Below are 25,234 nucleotides of genomic sequence, written 5' to 3'. Positions count from 1 at the left end.
ATCTAAACAGAATCTCAGTGACAGACGTCTGATTTAATATTTGAACAAATACATGAGCAGGACCGCGCTTGTGTGATATTATGATCAGGGATTTGAGGACTTGTATGATATAACACTGACAGAGGGATTTTAGTTGATAGATAACGTGTGTCTTTTGGTAATAAGCTCTGATGCCCACATAACCTATGTTTCACATTTCATGCCAGACAGACTGAGGATAGGCTATATGATGGATATATGAAAGTGAAAGTGAAAGTGACGTGACATACAGCCAAGTATGGTGACCCATACTCAGAATTCGTGCTCTGCATTTAACCCATCCAAAGTGCACACACAGAGCAGTGAACACACACACACACTCACTCACACTCACTCACTCACTCACTCACTCACTCACACACACACTCACTCACTCACACACACACACACACACACACCCACACACACACACACACACACACACACACACACACACACACACACACACACACACACACACACACACACACACACACACACACACACGTAGCAGTGGGCATCATTTATGCTGCGGCGCCCGGGGAGCAGTTGGGGGTTTGGTGCCTTGCTCAAGGGCACCTCAGTCGTGGTATTGCTGGCCCGAGAAGTGAACCCACAACCTTAGGATTAGGAGTCAAACTCTCTAACCACTAGGCCACGACTTCCCTATATGAAGTCCTTATAGATTGCTGCACTTTTTAAACATTTAAACAGGTAAACGACACGTTTATTTTGTGTTTATAGGCTTGATATCGGATTCAGTATCTCTCTCTCCCTCCCTCCCTCTCTTTCTCCCTCCCTCCCTCTCTCTCTCTCAATTCAACTAAATTCAGACAGCTGACAAAAGAAAAGCACATGTTGCATTGCCAAAGAATTGAAATTCCTATTACTATTAGGAATAGAGAACCTAATAACAGAAGTTTAGAACAATAGAGCAACTGCAATAACATTTGAACAAATACTGTTGAAAGAAGGACATTAGAGGAAAAGATCTCTCTCTCTCTTTCTCTCTCTCTCTCTCTCTCTCTCTCTCTCTCTCTCTCTCTCTCTCCATGAGAATGAGCCTTTGACGAGCATCGAGCAGTCAGTCAGTCAGTCTCTCTGTCTGGAGAAATACTCAAGACCGCAGTCATACTTCTTTACTTCTTCACAAAGGAACTGGATTCGAGCTCAGTAACAGTCTTTGAAAAGAGAAGCCCCAGCATTCCTCCACTGAATCGCTATTATAGCCTATTCAAACTCAGGTATTTAAAAGCCAACCACATCAAGGACTAATTTATTAATAACGACGAAACAGCTTGTTATAAGCATGACGAGTAAATAATGTTTAATAATTGCTCCGATGGAAGCTCTTTTCAGTCTTTCTCTAATAACTTGGAGGATTTTGATTCTATACGGAGCGTGCTTCTTTACAGGTTAGTAGGACTGCTTTATTTTTTTTTTTTTTATAAGATATTATGAGTTGTTTGTTTGTTGCTTTTCTCGCGTGCCGGACGGAATTTAAAGACCTCGTGCGGTTTTTGGGAGCCCCTCGAGTGCAGATACATTCAAATGTTTTGAAATTTAATAATTACGAGTTTATATAATTAATAATTAATAATTTTCTATCAATATGACAAAATAGCTAATTTATTTAGAAACCTTAGCTGTCACTATTTTACACCGAAGCTGTCATAATATTTTCTATTCTGTTATTATGATTTTTTTATTATTATTATACTAATTTATACACTATTAAATGATTGTGAAGTCGATCAGGCGATTCTGTTGCTGTCGTCTCTAACGTTAGCATCTTTCCACGCTGGTCGACAAAAGCTTCCGCGTCGCTATAGAAACGACTCGATTCTACCAATCGCAGTTTGAGAAACGCGTCACGTGGCCACTGGACGAGACCCGTATGCGGATAACATGGCAAGACGCCGTTGCTGTTCAAAAGTAGAATCAGCCTCTTGGAACAAATCTGAAGTTTATTGAGTAGAAAAATGTGTTAATGGCTTCTAGACCGTTTAAAGACGGAACCGGAACGGGGTTCGAGTCCGACTTACGCGAAAATAAGGAGGACGATGGAGGGAGGGAAACTGATTCTGACGCATCATCAGAATACTCCGAGTAAGAAACATCAACAAACTCAAAAACTGTCATTATTCAAAAATAAAAATTAAAAACTGTAGTTATTCATAACTGGAATGCCAGTTAGATATCTTCAAGTTGCATGCTGTGCTATAAAACTTTCGTTTTGTTGTTTACATCGTTGTCAGTTTGCCTGCATTAGTATACAGTGTGTATGTAAACATAGCCTGCATCAAGTGTATACTGTTGTTTTATTAATATATAAGTCTATTGAAATGGATGAATGTACTGGAGCTGGTTTGGTTTATTTCATTTGAATGGTCTGTTCTGACCCACATTTAGCCCCATGAAAAGGAAAAATAGACCTCGTCCATTTTCTGCCCTCTCTCATTTTTTTAAGAGGTTTTTCTGTTTCCAATTTGGAAAGTCAGCCATCATAAATAATTATATGCTATTCGCCATCTTTAGTGAATTTATGGACGTGGTTGCCAAGAGCTAACCACCAAAGTCGTGTGGCTTAATTTAGAAATGGGGAAGAAAACATAATAATGGCTGGCTGGATACTGAGCTGAGCTTTTCTGGAATGAAGGAGAGGATTCGGCTTCAAAGCTTCAGGATGTGTGGCTTTCCCTGCAGCATTCTGACTCATCGCTGATGTAGTGTTTAGTTTGTTTCAGAACTCTCTTGTACCACTTATTGCTTACTTTAGTGGTGCTGAAATGTGGTCTGTTGCAAAAAGTGAGAGATTGCAATGTTTTCACACACATAGAAACAACAAATGTCTTCTTATCCGGAGTATTGTGTTTGTGAGTAGCGATTAGTTGATCGTTCGCTGTACTTGATCTTAAACTACTTTAAATATTTTATTATTATTTGTCTACATGCAGTTTCAGCTTTTATCAACTGAGAAGCTACATGGAATAATTAATTTAAAAATGAATTTGTCACGTTTGTAAAACCAGTTAATAAGCTTTTCTTTTCATCTAAATTGGAACCTAAAATTGTGATGTTGAAAAATGAATGTCCAGTGTTTTTATTGTTAACTAAAACTAAAATAATAATAAAAATGATTTCATTAAAGCTGAAAAAAAAACTTTTACAAAAATGAAATGTTGCTATGGCAACTAACAAATAAAAATAAGTTTAAGATGGAGTACTAAAATTAATACAACTGAAATATGAAAAATAAATGAAGCTAAATAGAAATATTTGGGGGAAAAACTAATAAAAGTGACTGAAGCACATAACAAAAAATGACTAAAGCTTTAAAATTTAAATGAAAACTGAAATATTAAGTACATTTAAAATATTTAAAAAATTCTACACTAAAAATAAAACAATAATAACATAGAAATTGCTATTTTGCAGTTATTTACAGCAGGAAATACATTGAATTAAAATGAAATGTTGAAGTAGAAAGACTGGTTTAAATAGTAAAAACCTATTCCATTAATCTTTGTTTTATATACAACTTAAAATAAGTCATTTTTACAGTGTGTAATTATAAGCAATACTTAAATAAAACCTGCTGTCGATTACAGCCGTATGAAGCTGATTGAATTGGCTTAGTTAGTTCTTATTTTAGGGGTGGGCTCTATACCAGTATGAAAGTGACTACCGGTATTATGTTGTTTCATACCGTTACCGTTACCTCATGTTGCACGTTTGCAGTTTTTAAGAAAAACAATGGCTCAATAAAAAAAGACTTTTCATGTCTAATTCCTCACTTTTTCTAGTTATATAAGGTTAAAATATTTTGCCTGTAATTTTTTTTTCTTATATTGCAATATAATATCGATATCGCCTGGACAGTGTAAAATATCGTGATATGAATTTTTGCTCACTTTGTTTTGTGTCACAGTGACCTGGAGCCAGAATGGCTGGATGACGTCCAGAAGAACGGTGAACTCTTCTATCTGGAGCTGAGTGAGGGAGAGGAAGAAGCTCTGCTGGCCCAGGTCTCTGCCAATCACTCCACTGCCACCAATCACGTCCGTTTCAGTGAAAAGGAGGTCGAGATTATCTCCGACAATGGCAAAAAGCAAGCAGCCGCTGGCAAATCCGAAGCAAAACTCAAGAAGTTCACCAAGATCCTCAGACGAAAGCGGCGTCCATCTCAAAGGAAAGCTGCTGAAGGAAAAGACGCAGGGTCTTCCCAGCGTCCCACCTCCATATTGAAGAATCAAGTGGGCCAGCGGCCTGGAGTGGTGGTCCAGCAGCAGCGAATGAAGGACGTGTGCGTGTATTTGAACCCCAAACGGCTCTGTGGTTCCTCGTCTCCATCTTCTGAGAGAGGTGGTTTGTTAGAGGCCTTGCTGGGTGTCGTTCACCGTCCAGGAGGACATGCTGGGAAAAAAGGGGGAAAACTCATCATCCATGGTCTGGTCCCAAACAGTCCCGCTAGCAAGTGTGCGGAAATTCTTATCGGTAAGCGCAGCTAGACAAGGAATTGCTCAGTTAGGAAAATGTACTAGTATTTATACTTACAGACTTGCACTACAGTTCAAAAGTACAGTACGAATTTCCATACTTTGAACCAATTGCTTCGCAAAATGATTCACTGCTTCAAAGCGCTCGAAACGCTTGATGCCTGCTGGTCAAAGCCGTTTAAATGCAACAAGAACTCAGACCAAATGTGCATAAACACGTTTTACAAACCAAGTGCATATGTTATTGAAAGTGTAATCTATTAAATGCAATTAGCAAATCATCAAGTACTATTAAATATGAAGTGCCTGTATAACTTGTTCTTTAATTAATTTGCAAGGCTTTTTTTATGGAGGGCTTCGCTAAACAGATCAATAAGAAAATATTAGCTATTACTCATCCTTTTTATTAAGGATATAACGATAAACCGCGAGCCGGTTGAAAATCGATTCAAATATGTGACGATTCAAAATGCTAAATAAATCATGATTCATTGAGGTGTAGGAGTTTATGTGAATGTATGTCTGAGAGGAACTTTTTGTCTTTAGAAAAGTTAAGATGGTATTTTTTCTTTTCGTCTTGTCTCTGTATTATGCATATTAAAGTTCATAAGTGCAGAGCTGCTTCGTTTATAGCAGAAACCAACGAAACGCTTTAAGCTCCACCTGCTGGCAGAGAGTGAATCTGCATCTTGTTCAGCTCATCTCAAGTAGGGCTCGCTGCAGCCTGCGGTGGACATCCAACCCCGCCCACATCCAAGTGTGACGTCAGAAGTCACGCCCATCCCCGACACAACCCCGCCCACGTCCAAGTGTGACGTAAACGAAAGCCACGCCCCTATCAAATACGTCACATCATGTGATATCCCCGTACCTGGAAACCCGGAAGTATGTTGAATCAATTTATGGAAGTTAATGGGATCTAAATAAAATAATATTGTCCTTCGTTTTACTAATACACGTTTCCTTATTTTTGTAAAGGATGTCTAGGCTAAAATGGCACAACTTAAATCTAATATATATTTAATATGTCTAATATACGGAGCTGATTTCGTCATCATAACAGCTCCTAAAACGCTTATGTTGATTAAAGTAGGCTAATTGTCAATTAAAACTTTTAAACCTTAACTTATTCATTTATGTAATGAGATAAATACACATTTATTAAAAAACGATTTTGACCTACCCAAGGCAAAATTGAAATGCATCAAATTTAAAGGGGACAATTAGATTCTGGTATTGTAAAAGTATGCAAAATTATTGTAAAAAGTTGGTATTGTATAATTGTCATTTAATTTTCTAAAGATTTATTCCACTTATCATAAAGTGTTAACATTTGAATGATAGAATCAACAGTTCCCCATATGCAGTAGGCTACACATACTTAGGCTGAATAAAGATTGCATTGATAGATAACATGACATTGACCTTCAGGCCTTGTTCATCACAACTTGATATGAAACATGTCCAGGTCCTCCACATACTTAAAGATGAATGAAAAAGGCATCCATTGTTTCATTGGGTATTTTTATATTTATTATTTTATAAAAATAATTACATGTACAATTTTACAAAATAATAATAATAATAATAATAATAATATACACCACCAGTTTTTGAACAGTAAGATTTTTATTATTTTTTAAAGTCTCTTCTGCTCACCAAGCCAGCATTTATTTGATCCAAAACACAGCAAAAACAGTAATGTGAAATATTTTTACAATTTAAAAGAACTTCTTTCTATTTGAATGTATTTTAAAATGCAGTTTATTCCTGTGATCAAAGCTGAATTGTCTGCATCATTACTCCAGTCTTCAGTGTATTAACATATAATAATAATAATGTTTTTTTTAGAATCAAATCAGCATATTAGAATGATTTCTGAAGGATCATGTGACTGGAGTAAGTCACCTTTGAAATCACATTAATAAATAAAATTTTAATATAAATATAGAAAATTGTTATTTTAAATAGCAAAAATATATTACAAAAAGCAAAATATTATACAAATATTTTAAAATTGGAGTGTTTTTGCTGTACTTCGGATTAAATAAATGCAGGCTTGATGAGCAGAAGATATTTCTTTAAAAACATTAAAAAATGTCACTGTTCAAAAACTTTTGACTGGTTGTGTTTAACAAAAGGTATGCTCCAAATATTATAAAGTCTGAGCAGCTGAATGATCAGATAAACAGTTCTTGACATGCAGTACACACACATACATACATAGACTACACAGAGAGATTCCTTGCTTCAATATATCCTCCGATTCTACATACAGGTAGTGTTTGATGGCATTCTGTTGATTTTTACTGTCCATCTGGAGAACGGCAGGCCCTGTCACCTCCCCACAGAATAACCCACGATGACTCTGTACCACGCTGGACCAATGTCCCTTACAAACTTCCACTTTATGTCCTCTTGGCGCTCCTGTTAAAAATAGAGAATACATACGTCTTGGGGGTATATGTGTCCACTAAAAATTATTTACCTCATCATTCTACATAAACATATTTATGATTTTAAACCACAAAAATCAATCAATATCTAAAGAAATGCTCTCACCATACCTCCATGCACCACTGCATGGCTTACGTGGTCCTTCAAGTGAACTGTAACTAGTAATTTTCTTTACTGGTGAAACTGCAGCAGGGACCCCTTAACCCGGGAGAACTGCCCTGCATCAGGCTTGGACTGAAAATGTGTAGAATGCTGTAAAACATGACAAACAAACATTAGGTGATCTTTTTGTTAACATAGAAGAATACAAAGATAATTTGTGACATACAGAGAGTTATCCAGCAAGACATAATGAAATGATGCGGTAGCCCAACCAAGTTACTGTGCATGGGTACTGTGATCAGAGTATATCATTAAAGAGGTTATATGTATGTGAGTGTTTTGTGATTTTTTTTTTTTTTTATTCAGTGTGTGTGGTAGTGGTGGTGGTGGGGGGGCAGGTAAGTACATATGTGTGAGAGGGATGAAGTGTGTGTGTCTCTGAGTGGGTAAGATGAGTGTTATGTGTGGGGGGGAAGGGTATATAAAAAAATATTGCACATTGATTCATAATTGATTTTATGTTGTAAGACTTTTGCCTTCTATCTATCTATCTATCTATCTATCTATCTACACATGTATGTATGTATATATGTATGTATTTGTGTGTGTGTGTACGCATGCATGCCACGAATACATACATACATATATACATACATGTGTGGATAGATAGACCCCCCCAACATAAAAACACTCATCTCACCCCCACCCCCAAACACACACACACACACACATATATACAAGTATATTTGTTGCTAGCAATAACGTGGCGGTGTGAAGTTGAAATTAAAAATACTTACTGTTGTTTATGCACATGCACACAAATGACGCACACGTTCTTAAAGTTGTCAACGTTTGGTAAAGACCAAAGATATTTTTTTTACTTACCGGCACGGCAAACAACAGCTTCTTTTTTAGCGGTTGGCAAACAATACAAATTATCTTCTTATCGATGCTTCTTCCTGTTTCAAAATGAATGAGAATGTGACGTATTTTGACATGGGCGTGGTCTGTGACGTCACACTTGGATGTGGGCCGGGTTGGATGTCCACCGCAGGCTGCAGCGAGACGCTCCTCGCTCATCTGCTGTTTCTGTTTCATGCAGATATTTTTATGTATAGTTTCACAAAACTGAAGTCAAACCATTCTGTTTTTGCTTCAAAATTTCAAAATTATACAATCTAATTTAGATTAAAAAACTGCTCATGTTGCATGTATGCAGCATCTTTGTTTGGATCATGATTAAAATGCAGTGGTTGCCTCTAATTTTGAATGGAAAGAGCACAGACAAAGCCTTATTTTGTTTATATCTAGAGATTTATTTTATTTGTGTTATTTATTTGATTTGGGGCTTGTTTTAAAATTTCAATTTCGTTTTGTTATTTACATTTACATTATATTAAAATTTTATCATTTAGCAGACGCTTTTATATATAAAGCTACTTACAATTGAGGACAACAGAAGCAATCAAAACCAACAAAAGAACAATAATATGCAAGTGCTATATTAGTATATTATTATAGTTATATTTCAATTTCACAAAGAAATGTACAGCGTTTTGTCCAAGCAATAATTAAAGGACACATTTAACTCATAATTGGTCTTAAATATAATTTTGTAAAAAAAAAAAAAAAAAAATCAGATCGTGAAATCAAAATCATGAATCAAAACAAATCTTGAGTTGAGTGAATCGTTACATCCCTGTGAACAGCGTATGTTGTTCTATGTCAGCTGCGTCACGCCGGATACACTGTTTCCTACGTTGTTGTGATTTGATCTGAATGGAAACATCATATCCTATCCAGCGTGACACAGCTGACATAGAATAACATACGCTGTTTACAGGGTGATGCTGAGGAGACGAATCGTTGAATAAAGGTTTTATTTTTTTGCGCACAAAAAGTATTCTCATAGCTTCATATAATTGTGGATGAACCACAGATCACAGATTATTTTACAGATCTCATTGCTACGTTTCTGGACTTGTGAACATTTCAGTTGCGTTGCTGTCTATGCAGGGTCAGACAGCTCTCAGACTCCATCAAAAATATCTTAATTTGTGTTCTGAAGATGAACGAAGCCCTTATGGGGTTGAAACGATTTTTTGGGTGAACTAACCCTTTAACAATTAATTAAAGTCAAGTTAAACTGTTAAGTAAAGTTGCAGCTTGGTGTTGTGGTTTGCATTTGCTCATATTCTCTCTCACAACTGCTTGTTAAGCACTCTAGTTTTATGTTCCTAGTACATTTGGTAATGAAATCATACGATTGGAAGCTGTTTTTTCAATTGTGCAGTATATTTACAGTGAATGTCCTAAAAGGACATTCAAGTGGAACCCGCAGTCTTTTTCTTCCCGAGGCAGACCAAAGAAATTCCAAACGGGTTACAGCAGCCCGAAAACTCTTTCCCCAGCAGCTTTTTACGATTGTTTCTCAAACGCCCCTCCATACTAAAGCAATTAGACCGTTTATCTGAAATAACTGAGGGAAATCTTTGCATGCCGCAAAGGGAAGAGTGTGCAAATCTACCGAAGGCAGGTGGAGGTGCTGTTTGATGTGCATTTGTTTTTTATCTTATGATAGAGATACGATGTACCTAAGCTGTTTGCACACTCAAGAATCAGGCGACAAGTTCCAGATGTTAGTTTTTCATGTTTTCTGTAGGTGATGTCCTGGTTGCTGTGGACGATGTGGACGTTACTTCAGAAAATATTGAGAGGGTTTTGTCCTGTATACCGGGCCCCACACAGGTAAGTGTGAGATTTTAGACTTTCTAAGTCTAAATGCTTGAAATTTTGAAACCGAGCCAAAGGTGTTTTTGAAGTTCGAACAAAGAAAATGAACAAATGTGTGGCTCATAATGTTTATTTTGCTCTGTAGTCGTCTGCAGCAGTCAAATAGTTCAACCCCGAGGTACATATGAGGATGAAAGCTGAGAAAAATCTCAAATCTCAGATGCTTTTCACCACTTGTGAGATAATTGCTCAGTTTTCCTGCCCGCAGACCTCTCGTAAACTCACAAACGCTGGGGTCACATCAGGTCAACTTTATGTTTTGGGAGTGGAAGTCTGTTTTTAAGGGATTTATTTGTCTTAATTGGCTTGAAATGACTGAGAAGCTTTCTGCTCTGTGCCTCTCGGGCTTGCGAGTAAACGCTCTGCCTGACTGATTTTATTCTTTTCCCGAAAACCCTCCAGACTAACAATATTTTTTACATTAACAAATGATTCTGCAAATTTTAAAGAGTTAAACTTTATTTGGTTAAATGTGCTTGGTGAAATATTGGCCGTGATCTTGTCATAAACAAGACAAATGGACTGTCGATGTGCATTAAGCTTTGATAGTTTCCTCAAGTCATAAGCTGCTGCTGAGCTCAAGCTTTACTTTTAAGAGTGTGTTGCATCATGGGGACAGTCTGAAGATGTTGAGTTTAACCAAACGTTGGCTCTTTGCAGCTGTGTTTTTCTATAGCTAGATGCTGCTTCTTTCTGAGAATGCTTTCCATTTGATCACTTCTAAAGCTGGTTCTGTTCACTCAGTTGCCTGAAAGAGGATGGAATGTCGAAATTACAGAGTTGCGTCGCCCCGGCAACGACGGCGGTTACAGTAACGCTTGTTTTTGTAGGCCACAGGAAAAGAGCCATTATCCTGTGGAGAGGAGAGAGGGAGAAAGTGGTTAAAGGAGGAGAACTGATATCAAATTACACCATAGGACAAAAAAGGACAGGCGAGGCTATTATGATATTAGGGTAGAAGTGTGCTCTTGTGAGGTTTCAAAGGGCTTGCCAAGATTTTAAAATGAACTTTGCCTCGGCTAGTGATTTATGAATTTTAAAGAGTTGCGTGATTGTTGACTTTCGATGTTGTGTCTGACCTTAAGAGTTACTAAACCACAGGAACAAAACCATCATGTCCACTGACAGCGGCCTTTCACTGGACACTGACACCAACAAAGGGTCAGATTTAGTTTTTTGAAATTAATGAATAGACTTCTTTTTTTTTTTGAACAAGGATGCGTTAAATTGATCAAAAGTGGCAGTAAAGACTTTTATAATGTTACAAACGGTTTCTGTTTCAAATAAATGCTGTTCTTTTGGACTTTCTATTCATCAAGGAATCATGAAAAAAGTGTTTCACAGTTTCCACCGAAATACGAAGCAAGTACTGTTTTCAATATTGACAATAATCAGAAATGTTTGTTGAGCAGCAAATCAGCATATTGTACTGATTTCTGAAGGAAAATGAGACACTGAAGACTGGAGTAATGATGCTGAAAATTCAGCTCTGATCACAGGGATAAATGTGACCCTGGACAACTGAGATACAACTATTTGAAAATCTGAGGGTGCAAAAAATCAAAATACTGAGAAAATCGCTTTTGAAATTGTCCAAATAAATTCTTAGCAATACATAGCAAAAATTAAGTTTAAAAATTAAATTTTGACCCATACAATGTTTTTTTTTTTTTTGGCTATTGCTAAAAATATACCCCAGCGACTTAAGACTGGTTTTGTGCTCCAGGGTCACACATTACATTTTTAAGTATATTCAAATAGAAAATAGCAATTTAAAATTGTAATAATATTTAATAATATTGCTGGAGTTTTTTTTTTCTATATTTTTGATCAAATAAACATCACTGGAATAAATTACACTTTAAAATATATTAAAACAGAAAACAGTTATTTTAATTGTAATAATATTTTACAGTATTGCTGTTTTTACTGTGCTTTACTTTAACTTAAAACTTTAACTTAGCTGCCTTAATTTTTTTAAGTGCAATAAAACTGGCTGTACAAGTTATTTTAACTTAAATTACAGTCGTGGCCAAAAGTTTTGAGAATTACATAAATATTAGTTTACAAAAAGTTTGCTGCTAAACTGCTTTTAGATCTTTGTTTCAGTTGTTTCTGTGATGTACTGAAATATAATTACAAGCACTTCATACGTTTCAAAGGCTTTTATCGACAATTACATGACATTTATACAAAGAGTCAGTATTTGCAGTGTGGGCCCTTCTTTTTCAGGACCTCTGCAATTCAACTGGGCATGCTCTCAATCAACTTCTGGGCCAAATCCTGACTGATAGCAACCCATTCTTACATAATAACTTCTTGGAGTTTGTCAGAATTAGTGGGTTTTTTGTTTGTCCACCCGCCTCTTGAGGATTGACCACAAGTTCTCAATGGGATTAAGATCTGGGGAGTTTCCAGACCATGGACCCAAAATTTCAACATCCTGGTCCCCGAGCCACTTAGTTATCACTTTTGCCTTATGGCACGGTGCTCCATCGTGCTGGAAAATGCATTGTTCTTCACCAAACTGTTGTTGGGTTGTTGGAAGAAGTTGCTGTTGGAGGGTGTTTTGGTACCATTCTTTATTCATGGCTGTGTTTTTGGGCAGAATTGTGAGTGAGCCCACTCCCTTGGATGAGAAGCAACCCCACACATGAATGGTGTCAGGATGCTTTACTGTTGGCATGACACAGGACTGATGGTAGCGCTCACCTTTTCTTCCCGGACAAGCCTTTTTCCAGATGCCCCAAACAATCGGAAAGGGGCTTCATCGGAGAACATGACTTTGCCCCAGTCCTCAGCAGTCCATTCACTATACTTTCTGCAGAAGATCAATCTGTCCCTGATGTTTTTTTGGAGAGAAGTGGCTTCTTTGCTGCCCTTCTTGACACCAGGCCATCTTCCAAAAGTCTTCGCCTCACTGTGCGTGCAGATGCGCTCACACCTGCCTGCTGCCATTCCTGAGCAAGCTCTGCACTGGTGGCACTCCGATCCCGCAGCTGAATCCTCTTTAGGAGACGATCCTGGTGCTTGCTGGACTCTCTTGGATGCCCTGAAGCCTTCTTTACAAGAATTGAACCGCTTTCCTTGAAGTTCTTGATGAACCTATAAATTGTTGATTTAGGTGCAATCTTAGTAGCCACAATATCCTTGCCTGTGAAGCCATTTTTATGCAACGCAATGATGGCTGCACGCGTTTCTTTGCAGGTCACCATGGTTAACAATGGAAGAACAATGATTTCAAGCATCACCCTCCTTTTAACATGTCAAGTCTGCCATTCTCACCCAATCAGCCTGACATAATGATCTCCAGCCTTGTGCTCGTCAACATTCTCACCTGAGTTAACAAGATGATTACTGAAATGATCTCAGCAGGTCCTTTAATGACAGCAATGAAATGCAGTGGAAAGGTTTTTTTTTGAGATTAAGTTAATTTTCATGGCAAAGAAGGACTATGCAATTCATCTGATCGCTCTTCATAACATTCTGGAGTATATGCAAATTGCTATTATAAAAACTTAAGCAGCAACTTTTCCAATTTCCAATATTTATGTAATTCTCAAAACTTTTGGCCACGACTGTATATTAAAGTGACTTAGAAAAATGTATATGAATCTTGCATAACTTAAAATCAAGTTGAAATTGGTTAAAATAATTAGATTAATTAAAGTAAGTTTTTTTTTTTTTTAAAGTGTATTTGCGATCAAAAGAATTCAGCTTTGCATAACAGGAATAAATCACATTTTACAATAAATTCAAATAGAAAACATTTATTTTAAATTGTGAAAATATTACATAATATTACTCTTTTTACTTTATTTTTTGACAAATTAAATGCAGCCCAGGTAAGCAAAAGAGACTTCTTTGAAAAAAAACATTACAAATTCTTTCTGATGATAGTGTAAGTATCAAATAAAATACATTGTTTTTGAAGCAACATAAATATATATATATATATTTTTTAAGTGTCAGCCAGTCAAGCTAGACTCTGTGTTTCTCAGGTGAGGTTAACTCTGGAGACGGTCTGTCCCGTCGGGATCGGCCCGGACTCAACAGTGAAAGTGGCTCCTGCGGTCAGTCAGCTGGTGCGGCTGCTGTGGGGCGAGGACACCGTCGAGCTCCAGATGTCCATTGCACATGTCCCACACATCGTCATGTACCTCTCGCTCAAACTGGACTCTGATTCGCCGCAGGACGAGGTCAGTCCACTTGACTTCATTCAGAAGCACAAAACGTTCTGAGACTCTCACCATTGACTGCATTACAGATGTCATTTTGAGCTTGTGAGAACTGGGCAAAGCTTAAGCAGCTGTGTGTGGATTATTTCAGTGCTTGAGCCATTAACATTATTTCACCATCCAAAAGAGTTTCCCTGTTAAATCAGTCAGCGCCGAGCTGGCAGGAATTAGCATGAATGGCTCTGCTGTGCCGCTGACGCTCGGCTCACGTTTACAGCGCCATCAGCGTGACGTGAGGAAACAGGAGAAGAGAGCCAGACGTTTGCCTGCGCCTGGTTGAATAATTCACAGCCAGACGCCGTGTTCCCATCAGAGAGAGAGAGAAAAACGCTCTGCAGGACTTTGGACAGTTTTCTTTTTCAAGGCTTGAATTGCTCAATTCATAAAGAGAAGCAAAATGTGAATTAGACCGTTACGATTGTCAGAAAGGCAGTAGTGTGACTTTCACAATTCCTAGAAAGCAAAGCAAAGCAAAGCAAAAACAACATAATAAAAATAATAAATCTTTAGTTTGCATTTAGAAAATAAGAAATATTTTAAGGCCATTAATGTTTTTAGTATTGTGCAATTATTTTCTTGACAATTAAACACATTTCCCCCCAAATGATAATATATTAATTATTCTTATAATAAAGTAAAAATATTACAATCTGAAAAAATATTAATTGTAATTGCAATGATTTTTGTAAATTCAGTAAAAAAAATTATTCATTAAAATTAAATTATTTAAATAGTATAAAACATTATATTGTAAATTACAATTGTTTTTGTTATTAAAATCGGCATAAATTGGCTTTCTTTTTATGCTAAATATTATTTCTAACTTTATTTAATCTCCCCCAAATTTTAATTATTCTTGTAATAGTACATTGTCAGTTACAACGCGATTTAAATATTAAACTAGCAACTAGCTAAATTTACTTTATGCTAAATATATATATATTTTTTGAATTGGCTTTTATTTTTATATTTTCCGTTTTCAATTTCATTTAAGTTTAGATTTTTAGTAATTTTTTTTCTTGTTTTGTCATTTTTATTACTTATTGTTCTATTTAAATATTACTTTCTTATTTATTTTTATTTCAGATTTAGTTTTAGTTCAGTTTTAGTTTTTATTTCTAGTTAATAATTACTAACTTAAACTAAAAGAAAATCAGAAATTCTGGCACAATGGGAATGCGCAACAGCTCATTTTTAGCTACAGGCAAAAACAATGAAACAATCCCTCGTCTAGTGATCCTAATGCTCCAAAATAATAATTATACATCTGAAATGCTCTTTATTTGAATGTTTTCTGAGAGCTGTACCTCAAAAAAAAGGGAATGGTTCGCTGCTCTTGATTAGTTTTAATAATCAGTTTATTTGTAATGAACAGACTAAAGGGATTTTTACATTTGTTTTTTTTACTTGAATGCTTCTGTTTAGATGTAGATGATGAAAAAAGTATTGCACTATTTGATTTGTTTCTTTCTTATATTGTATATTTTCTACTGTTTATTTGCATCTTTGTTCTAATTTTAATAACAAAGATAAAACATAAAATAGCTATATTGTGATCATTAATATCAGAATTATTATTATCAAGAAAATATGCAACGTTGCCAGGTGATTTTGCTTTGGGACCTTCAGAAACATTTCAGTTAACAAAAATGTTTTTAATAGTCTCAGTTAACAATAACAACAGGGTGAAGTTTAGATCCAACTAAAAACACTAAACACACTCGAATCAACTAATCAGAGTCTTTGAGTTTGCTTGAAATGAAAATACATCCAGGTGTGTTGGATCACGTTTAAAACTAGGGAATGAGGGACTCTGTCCTAGTCTTACACAGATTTACACCCTCTACAAAGTTTATGGTTGGTTTTGTGGCCTACTGTCAGGCTGGAGTTTTGAACACATTGAAAGGGCTTTTGTAAATGCATCCGCAGGTGCTGAGAGTTCAGGGCAGTTGATTTACACCGTTAAATCGCTCTGTGTTGCTCTCGTTTGAGCCTTAACTCACTTAAAAACCTCTTTCTATACTGCGCCGAGCTCTAATGTGAGTTTGAGCGTTTATAATGTGTGTTTTTATGTGCTGCAGCTCTCAAAGTGCAGGCCGCAGAGCTGCTGTCAAGCCAAAAACAAGAACGCTGACTTGAGCGTTAAGAGTGTGAGAAATACGCTGAAGAGATAGGAGGTGTGTGTGTGTGTGTGTTTGTGGTTTGAAGGAGGACGTGAGAACTTCATTTCTCACACAAACTCAAAAGCTCGCGGTCTGAAAGTGTTGCCAGGTTGAATGGTTCCTGCTCCGCACACTAATCAAAATGACAAAGGAAACGTCCCTCCCCTTCATTCTCTCCTGCAGACAAGCCTCAACGATCTCAAGCTGCCGCAGCTTACGTATGAGAAGAATAGCTGTTCCTGGGGATATGTGAAGCTTTTGGCAAAGCTTCGAGCTATTCGTAATTCAAAGTCAATGTGTTTTGTAAAAGAGGAGCTAAACTTATGAAAGATAGCCAATTTACTTCTTCCTAGTTATATAAACAATTTATGCTTCTTCTTCTTCAAAAAAAATTTTTTTTATTAAAAGTAAGTATGTTTTAAAGACTTTTTTTTTATTATGTTATTTGATCCAATTTATTTAATACACGTTCCAAAATTTATGAACAATACATGCTGCTTCAAAAAATTTAATATTTTATTTTATTATTTTTAAATTTGTAAAATTGAATTATTTTTCTTTTCTTTTCTTTTCTTTTCTTTTCTTTCCTTTTTTTCCCAATTTACTTAATACATGATCCTTGTCTTATGAACAATCCATGCTTCTTCAAAGTAGTACGTTTTATTTTATTTTATTTTATTTTATTTTATTTACTTAATACATGTTCCTAATCTTATTAACAATTCAAGCTTCTTAAAAATATTTTCTTTTACTTTCTTTTCTTTTCTTTTAATTAAATTGTATTATTTTTAATTATTTCTTTACATTTAATTGAATTAAATGTTATTATTTATTTATTTAAAAAATATTAAAATTTTTATTTATAATGAAAATTTTCTGGTCAGAGTAAATGCTCACACTTTAGAATTTTTTTTGGGGGGGAGAAATTTATTCTCTAATATATTTATTATTAAGATATTTATTCTGTAAGATGATTATTATTATTATCTCATGACGTAATTGACAAGGGAGACACCTCTATCCTCTATTTAAGCAAAATGATCTCAAATAAAATTCATAAAGCATTTATGTTATGTGCTGATTATGCATACATGCCGGGGTCAGTATTGCCTGTTAAACTGAGCTATCTTTGCTCTATTCAGCAGGAGATTTTGTACCAGTATCCGGCGTCTGAAGCTGCGGTCCAGCTGAAAGCGGTGAGAGGCATTTTCCTGACGCTCTGTGACATGCTGGAGAATGTCACAGGAGGACAGATAGTCAGGTGAGGGCTTTTGTCAACATTTGTATCTTATGCTCACCAAAGGCTGCATTTATGTACTTGATGAGAAATGCTGTAAAAACAGTGCAATATTATTACAATTTAAAATAACTGTTTTCTATGTGAGTACATGTTAAAATGTACTTTATTCCTGTGATCAAAGCTGAATTTCCAGCATCATTACTGCAGTCTTCAGTGTCACATGATCTTCAGAAATCATTCTAATATGAGAATTTGCTGCTCAAGAAATATTTATGATTATTATCAACGTTAAAAAAAGTGGCAAAGTTGTGAGTGGTCACGTTTAAACCCGTTTAATGCTGTATATCGTGTCGTTTTTTCCCGGTAGTTCGTCTCTGTGGCTCCAGCAGCAGTTGGTTCATGTGGGCTACTGGAAGGAAGGATCCAATCTGCTGGTGATAGCTGCACCTGCCAGCAGGTAATTCTCATCTTTATAACCATCCTGCATGCCAACAGGCCTCTATAATCTAGATAATAACTATAATAACTGTCATTATAATCAGCTCAGCTCCTAAAACTCACCGAAAATCTCGATAATCATCCTGTCCGCAAGCCAGTATCTGTAATCTAGATAATAACTCCAGTGATTGTGATTGGTATTGATCTTAGTAACAACACATGACCTTTGACGTCATCCTACTTCTCAGTAATAATTAATAATCTCAGTAACCAGAGCCATAATCCCAGATGTTCAGCTTGTTCATAACCTTAGGTGTCTATTGCTCCACAATGAAGAATGACGTCCAATCCACTGCTTCTCATGTATTTTAAAGTCTCTCAAGTAACTTTTTAGAAAGCTATCATTTTATTTTATTTTATTTTATTTTATTTTATTTTATTTTATTTTCCAAAAGCATGAGAGTTCTAGTTTTTAATTTTAAATTCATTATTAATCTCTTTTGGTTTAGATTTTTAAAAGGTATTTCTATTTTTAAAAGTTATGGTCATTTTAAATTACAGTCAAACAACAACAATTCTAACAAAAACAACAATTATTATTACTATTATTACATTTACTAAATAATTTTAATTTATTAAAATAGTTTTATTGTTCTCACTTTTCCACCCTTTATTTTATTTCTAGCTTTAGTGCTGTTTTTGTTTAATTCACAATTTTTGTGTTCCTTTATCTGTTTTTATTTTATTTTATTTATTTTATATATTTAAATTGTATTTAATTAATTAATATAAGTGCATTAGAAATTTTGTTTTAGATATTTCTCTTTTTAGAGTTATACCTTTGGGTTCATTTTAAATGCAGGATAAATAATAATAATAACAATAATAATATTAATAATTATTATTATTATTTGGGGTCAATTTTAGACATTGTTTGAGTGTTCGTTTCTCAGTTTAGTGTGCATCTGTCCCTCAGGGTTCCTCTGTTGTATCTGCAGACTGTGATTGAGGGAGTTGTCCGGACGCTGAAGGTCATGTACGGCTCTCTTGACAGGTATGCGTGTCTGTATAACTCGAGAGAGTGATATGTGTGTGTAGATACAGCAGATGATGACTGCACAAGCTCTGTCTCTCTTCAGCTGCTTCTGTGAGGAGGAGAACGTTCCTCGTCTGGATCATTTCTTCTGCCTCTTCTTCCAGCAGCTCGTCCAGCCCTGGTGTTTGATTGACAGCTCCAGACCGCCCAGCCCCGACATCTCAGGGAGCCTGTTCTTAGACGGGCTGCCGGCCGTCCGCTGGCTCACTTTACCAGCAGACATAAAAGTATGACTAAATGATATTAAATGTCTCCCGTAATGTTTCACGCATTACTTTAAAGGAATATTTCACTTAGTTCTCTCACCGTTTACTCACCTTCATGTTGTTCCAATCCATATGCTACTGTTTTTTAAACATCCTCATTCAGATGGGACAGTATGGATGTAATATTAATAAATGACATGCTCTCAGGTGTTCGTCATGTTTTGACTGTTTCTCCAGGTTGAAGTGGACACTGTGCTCTCAGACTTTGAGTCGTCAGATTTTGGTGACATGGTAAGATGAGTTATTGAGCTCAGATAACCCGTTTTTTATCATCATAACTATGGGAAAATCTTAAAGGGGTCATAGGATGCCCATCTTCCACAAGCTGATAAGATTCTTTGGGGTCTTAATGAAAAGTCTGTAACATAGTTTGGTTAAAATTTCTATTTGGTAGTGTAAAACAACACCCTTTTTACCCTGTCAAAAACAGCTCTTTTCAGAGCAAGCTGTTTGGTAGCATTTTCCTTTAAATGTTAATGAGCTCTGCTGACCCCGCCCCCTCTTCCGAGCTGCTCTCTGAGGGACTGTTTACTTTAGACGCATTCATCGCGAAACTTGCTAATAAGCACATTATTAGGAAAGGCGATTTGCAAAGATTCGTTAAAAAACCTTACACTCACTTCTTCTGTAGGTGAAGCTGGATCACGAATGATTTGTGTGAACATAGACATATTTAGGTAGATCCGGGGCGCATTCCCTATCATAAACAAATGTAATGTAAAAATATAAAAATTATCAAAAGCTATGATAGTACATCAGTGATAATAAAGTTGCAGTGGTATGACATAACATTTTCTCTGTTTTCTGTTTGTTTAGTCTGAGGATTTCTGCGGCATGAGACGTTTGTATGTCATCTTGGGCTCCTGTCTGTTTTACAAGGTGAGTGTTGAAGCTCCTGAAGCCGCATGTTATCATCCGTTGTCAATCAAGCAGCGTCACATGTTGCTGTAGAAAGTGTTACATGCCTGCTGTCAGTGAGTCATTGAAATATAAAGCTTGTATATTTTATATAGTTGACCCAAAAATTAAAACTCTTTTTATTTACTCAGCCTCAAGTGATTCCAAACCAGAATGAGTTTTTGTCAGATGTTCAACACAAAAGAAGATATTTTGAAGAATTCTGTTAACCAAACAGTTGACGGTAGCCATTGACTTCCATAGTGTTTTTTTTTTTTTTTCTCCATATTAATGGCTACCATATGAATGGCTACTGCCAACTGTTTGGTTAACCACATTCTTATCTAATAAACATATATAATTGGACTTTAAGACTCGCAATTGCAAGTTTATATCTTACAATTCTGAGAAGTCAATATTGCAAGATATAAACTCACAATTATAAGAAAAAAAGTCACCTATGTGAGAAAAAAATCAGAATTGTAAAATAGTAAAATTGCAATTGAGAAAAAAAAAAATCAATTGCAAAAAAAGTCAGAATTGCAAGATATAAGCTCACAATTACGAGAAAAAAAGTCAAATTTGCGAGGTATAAAGTTGCAATTGCAAACAAAAAGTCAGATTTGCGAGATATAAAGTTGCAGTTGCAAGAAAAAAGTCAATTGCAAAAATTCTGAATTGCCAGATATAACCTCGCAATTATGAGGAAAAAATTCAGATTTTGTCAGAAAAAAAGTCATAATTGCAGGATATAAAGTTGCAATTGCGAGAAAAATATGCAGAAAATCACAATTCTGACTTTATGACATGCAATTGCAACTTGATATCACCCAATTCTGACTTTATAACTCGCAGCTGAGGTTATATCTCGCAATTCTGAGGAAAAAAAAATCTGAATCTTGAGATTTAAAATATCAATTGAAAGAAAATAAGTCAGAATTGTGAAATAAAAAGTTTTTTATTTTTTATTGAGTGGTGGAAACGGGCTTCCATAGTTAGCAGTGTTTATTTTGGTTGTCACACTCATTTTTATGCTACTGAAGGCCAGGAATACAGATGTGTATTGGTCTGTTGTGTCTGGCAGGGATATCTCATAGCGAACCACCTGCCTAAAGAAGACCTTCTGGACGTGTGTTTGTACTGTCAGCATTACTGTCTGCTGCCGCTGGCGTCGGAGCAGCGTGTGGGGCAGCTGGTGGTGTGGAGGGAGCTGTTTCCACAGCGGACAACCCAGAACAACACCGCATCACATCCTGGATACTGCGAACCACACGGACGACACTTCCTGCTCATAGTGGGCCTGGTGAGGAACGCTGGTCTTTTGAACTTTCTATTCATTTAAGAAGTATCACAATTTCCACAAAAATATATAACAGCACAACTGTTTTCAACACTGATAATAACCAGATGAAGGATTTCTGAAGGATCATGTGACACTGAAGACTGGAGTAATGATGTTGAAAATTTACAGGATTTGAAAATATATTCACATAGAAAAAAAATCATTTTAAATTGTAATAATATTCCACAATATTACTGCTTTTCTGTATTTTTGATCAAATAAATGCAGCCTTGGTGAGCAGAAGAGTCTTGTGTACATATTTACAGAAACCAAAATTTTAGAAACACACCTACCGTACTTCATAATCAAAGCAAAAGTGTTACTACTAGACCAACAAGTCATGATTGATTTTCTAGCACTGGTTTGTGGATTAATTCATGGACTGACAGTGGATGATATCAGAATGAAGTTTCTCTTTTTAACTTTTAAAGCAGGGATCCCCAAATCTGGCCCACAAGATCCACTTTCCTGCAGAGTTTAGCTGTAACCCTAATCAAACACACCTAAGCATGCTAATCAGTATCTTCAGGATCATTAGAAAATCACAGGTAGGTGAGTTTGATCAGGGTTGGAGCTAAACTCTGCAGATCATTAACACCACATTCAAACATTTTAGCAAAAACCTTTTAAAGGAAAGCAGGAAAACCTTTTCAAAAGTTTCAATTGTTTGAAGTGTTTAAAATTTTTCATGTGTTCTTGAAAAAAAGTCTCTTCTGCTCACAAAGGCTGCATTTATTTGAACAAAATGATAAAAATATTATGATATATTTTTACAATTTAAAATAACAAGTTTTAATATGTTTTCTTTTTAAAGGTGTTTTAAAATGTAAACTTTTCTTGTTATCAATGTTGGAAATTGAAATTGTTACATTTTGCTGAAAATGTATTCAACCACAGGCCATCCAAGATGTAGATGAGTTTGTTTATTCATCAGATCAGATTTGGTGAAATGTAGCATTTCATCACTTGCTCACCAGTGGATCCTCTGCAGTGAATGGGTGCCATCAGAATGAGAGTACAAACAGCTGATAAAAACAACACAATAATCCACAAGTAATCCACACCACTCAAGTCCATCAGTTAATTTCTTGTGAAGTAAAAAGCTGTGTGTTTGAAAGAAACAAATCCATCAAGGTGTTTTTGATAGAAATATGCACAGATCAAGCACTGTTTACAGTCCAAAACAGTTATTATATTATACATTATAATATGGAATATGGATTCGTATTTTGGCCACAAGTGAGAAGTTAAAATATCTTAATGATGGATTTGTTTCTTACAAACATGCAGCTTTTTACTTTACAAGATGGACTGGAGTGATGTGGATTACTTGTAAATTAATATGGTTTGAGCGCAGTAAATGAACAATGAATTATTGAAAATATAAGGCACAGCCAATGTAAAACCTCAGTTTTTCCTTACTGATGTTTCCAGAGGCACTTCATGCAGTGTGTGTTGCTGGAGGCCGGTGGTTGTGCTTCACCCGCTCTGGGATCTCCAGGTCCCGACTGCGTCTATGTGGACCAGGTCAAAGCCACACTCCTTCAGCTGGAGAGTCTGGATGCTGCCATTGAGGAGCGGCTCTCGGCCCCGCCCACTCCCTGCCTCTCCTGCGCCGATTGGTTCCTTCCTGCCGGTGGGCGGGACCGACATGATGGCATCGGCAGCTCGCCGCTCCTAAACCGTCTGACGGCAGCCATCAAATCCCCGTCGCCGGGTGGGATCGGGTGGAGTCTGTTCGGGGAGTCGGGCTCCTCGAGTCTAAGAGGACGGAGGCAGAGTCCACAGAGGAGTCTGTCTGACAGTGGCAGCGAGGGTCACGCCGATGGGACGCCGACCTTTACTTCAGGTCTGAGTCCTCATGCCACACCGGACGCAGTGCGCCGGACACCCCCTAGTGGCACACGCAGAGACTCCCTCGGCTCAGGAGGGTCAGACAGCAGCCTGGGCAGCGCAGGATTTTTCAAGGTGTCTTTATTAATTACAGTTCACTCTCATGAAACATTAAGAACATGCTCAGGCCATATTTCATCCCAAAATCAAAGGAATGACATCATGCATAAACAAACTGAATTAAATTCTCAGACACCTATGGTAATACAGAAAAAAATATTCATATTATATTATTTATATTATATATTATGGTGTATTACTTAAATTAATCTATGCAGATTTTTTTAAATATGTGTGTTTATGTAGTAACGATGTACAGTATAGTATATATTATAGTATATATAAATTATAAAGTTACATTTACTTCAAAATTGAAGTTCAGTTATTGGAATTTTTCATAGTAGTATTTATTGTACTTTTTTAGATTTTATAAATATGTTTATTTGTGCAGATATTATTCATAGTATATTATTTACATTGTAAAAATAATTTTACATCACAATTGAAGTTCAGGTGTAGAAATGTTTCATTGTAGTATTTATTGTACTGAAATTAATTCATGCAGATTGTTTTTGTAAATATATGTATTTATGCAGATTTTATTTATAGTATATAGTTAATATAATAGTTAATTTTACTTCACAATTTTAGTAATGTTTCATTATAGTATTTATTGTACTGAGATTTAACCTCTTTCTTTTGTTGATTTTATGTACCCTACACTTAGTGAAACTGATTATGATTATCAGAATTATTTTATCAAATTGCAAATAAGTGAAACTAAGTAAATTACTAAAGTAAATTACTATATTTAAACATTGAAATCTGTTTCAAATAATTAAAAGTGGTTTCACAATTAAAGCATGAAGTATTTTATATAAAGTATCTGATTTGAGCAGGTTTGTGTAGTTTAACAGTCTATTGAAATTAAAGGTGAATCGTGTGATTTCTGCACCTCTAGCATTACCAAACTGAATCCCAAAAATAGAGATTGAATTCAAATTTAAACACTCACTTTGTCTTTCACTGTTCCAACTAAAGTTTTTGTTTCAGGTCAAAAGTTTGGCTCAGTTTCTCTAGAAAGTGCTGATATAAAACACTTGCTTTGTACTTTCTCATAACAGCATGCAGAAAAAGATGAGTGACATCTAAGTAATATAATTAGATTTTTCCAGCAGTGAGATGTCAGAGCATATATATCAGCGCTGCATATGAATTATGGTCAGGCCGTCTGTTATTGAGCACATCCTCTGAGTATCTGCCAGAATGGCCTCTCATATAGCAGCATCAGGAACTGCCATTATAAATCTTGTGATCATATTAGTCACAAGTGCAGTTTGGAGTACCTCAAGGCTCAGTACTAGGGCCGTTATTTTTCACACTTTACATGTTACCCTTGGGAGATATCATCAGGAAACACGATGTTAGCCTTCACTGTTGTGCTGATGATACTCAGCTCTATATTTCATTGCGGCCCTGCGAAACATACCAGTTTGAAAAACTAACAGAATGCATAAAGCCGTGTTTCTAGCATTTGAAGAACTGCATTTTTCCATCTCAAAAATATATCTAAATTATGACCTATGCTCTCAGTGTCAAATGCAGAAATGTTAATTCACGCGTTCATGACCTCAAGGTTAGATTATTGTAATGCTTATTGTAAGAGTGGACGTCCTGGATGAACCTTTCAGGCTCATAAATTCTCATAAAGAGAGAGAGACTAGCTTAAGCAAATGCATGGAAAACTAGCTTTCATCACATTTCTTGATTCAGTCCTCAAGACTGGAGGTCAG

At 36.0% G+C, this 25,234-nt stretch overlaps 1 protein-coding gene across 3 annotated transcripts in view; it reads left to right on the top strand.

The window, feature by feature from the left end:
* The first annotated feature begins 1,270 nt into the window (after positions 1 to 1,270).
* Positions 1,271 to 25,234, top strand: part of intu (inturned planar cell polarity protein) — a 31,176-nt gene continuing 7,212 nt past the window's right edge. Inside the window, exons 1-12 of one of the 3 annotated variants that reach the window (XM_042759436.1) lie at positions 1,271 to 1,433; positions 3,950 to 4,515; positions 9,739 to 9,824; positions 13,871 to 14,068; positions 17,412 to 17,530; positions 17,877 to 17,966; positions 18,924 to 19,001; positions 19,087 to 19,270; positions 19,487 to 19,540; positions 20,126 to 20,188; positions 21,291 to 21,509; positions 22,983 to 23,516. In XM_042759436.1, coding sequence (XP_042615370.1) covers positions 1,342 to 1,433; positions 3,950 to 4,515; positions 9,739 to 9,824; positions 13,871 to 14,068; positions 17,412 to 17,530; positions 17,877 to 17,966; positions 18,924 to 19,001; positions 19,087 to 19,270; positions 19,487 to 19,540; positions 20,126 to 20,188; positions 21,291 to 21,509; positions 22,983 to 23,516 — 2,283 coding nt within the window. In that variant the 5' untranslated portion in view covers positions 1,271 to 1,341. Of the gene's footprint in view, positions 1,434 to 1,873; positions 2,128 to 3,949; positions 4,516 to 9,738; positions 9,825 to 13,870; positions 14,069 to 17,411; positions 17,531 to 17,876; positions 17,967 to 18,923; positions 19,002 to 19,086; positions 19,271 to 19,486; positions 19,541 to 20,125; positions 20,189 to 21,290; positions 21,510 to 22,982; positions 23,517 to 25,234 lie in introns of those variants that run through there. The other 2 variants (XM_042759435.1, XM_042759434.1) reach the window with 2 other exon arrangements.

The sequence above is a fragment of the Cyprinus carpio genome, chromosome A7, assembly GCF_018340385.1.
Source record: "Cyprinus carpio isolate SPL01 chromosome A7, ASM1834038v1, whole genome shotgun sequence".
Taxonomy (NCBI): Eukaryota; Metazoa; Chordata; class Actinopteri; order Cypriniformes; family Cyprinidae; genus Cyprinus; species Cyprinus carpio.
The sequence above is the reverse complement of the archived record's forward strand: the minus strand, read 5'-3'. Positions and strand labels throughout refer to the sequence as shown.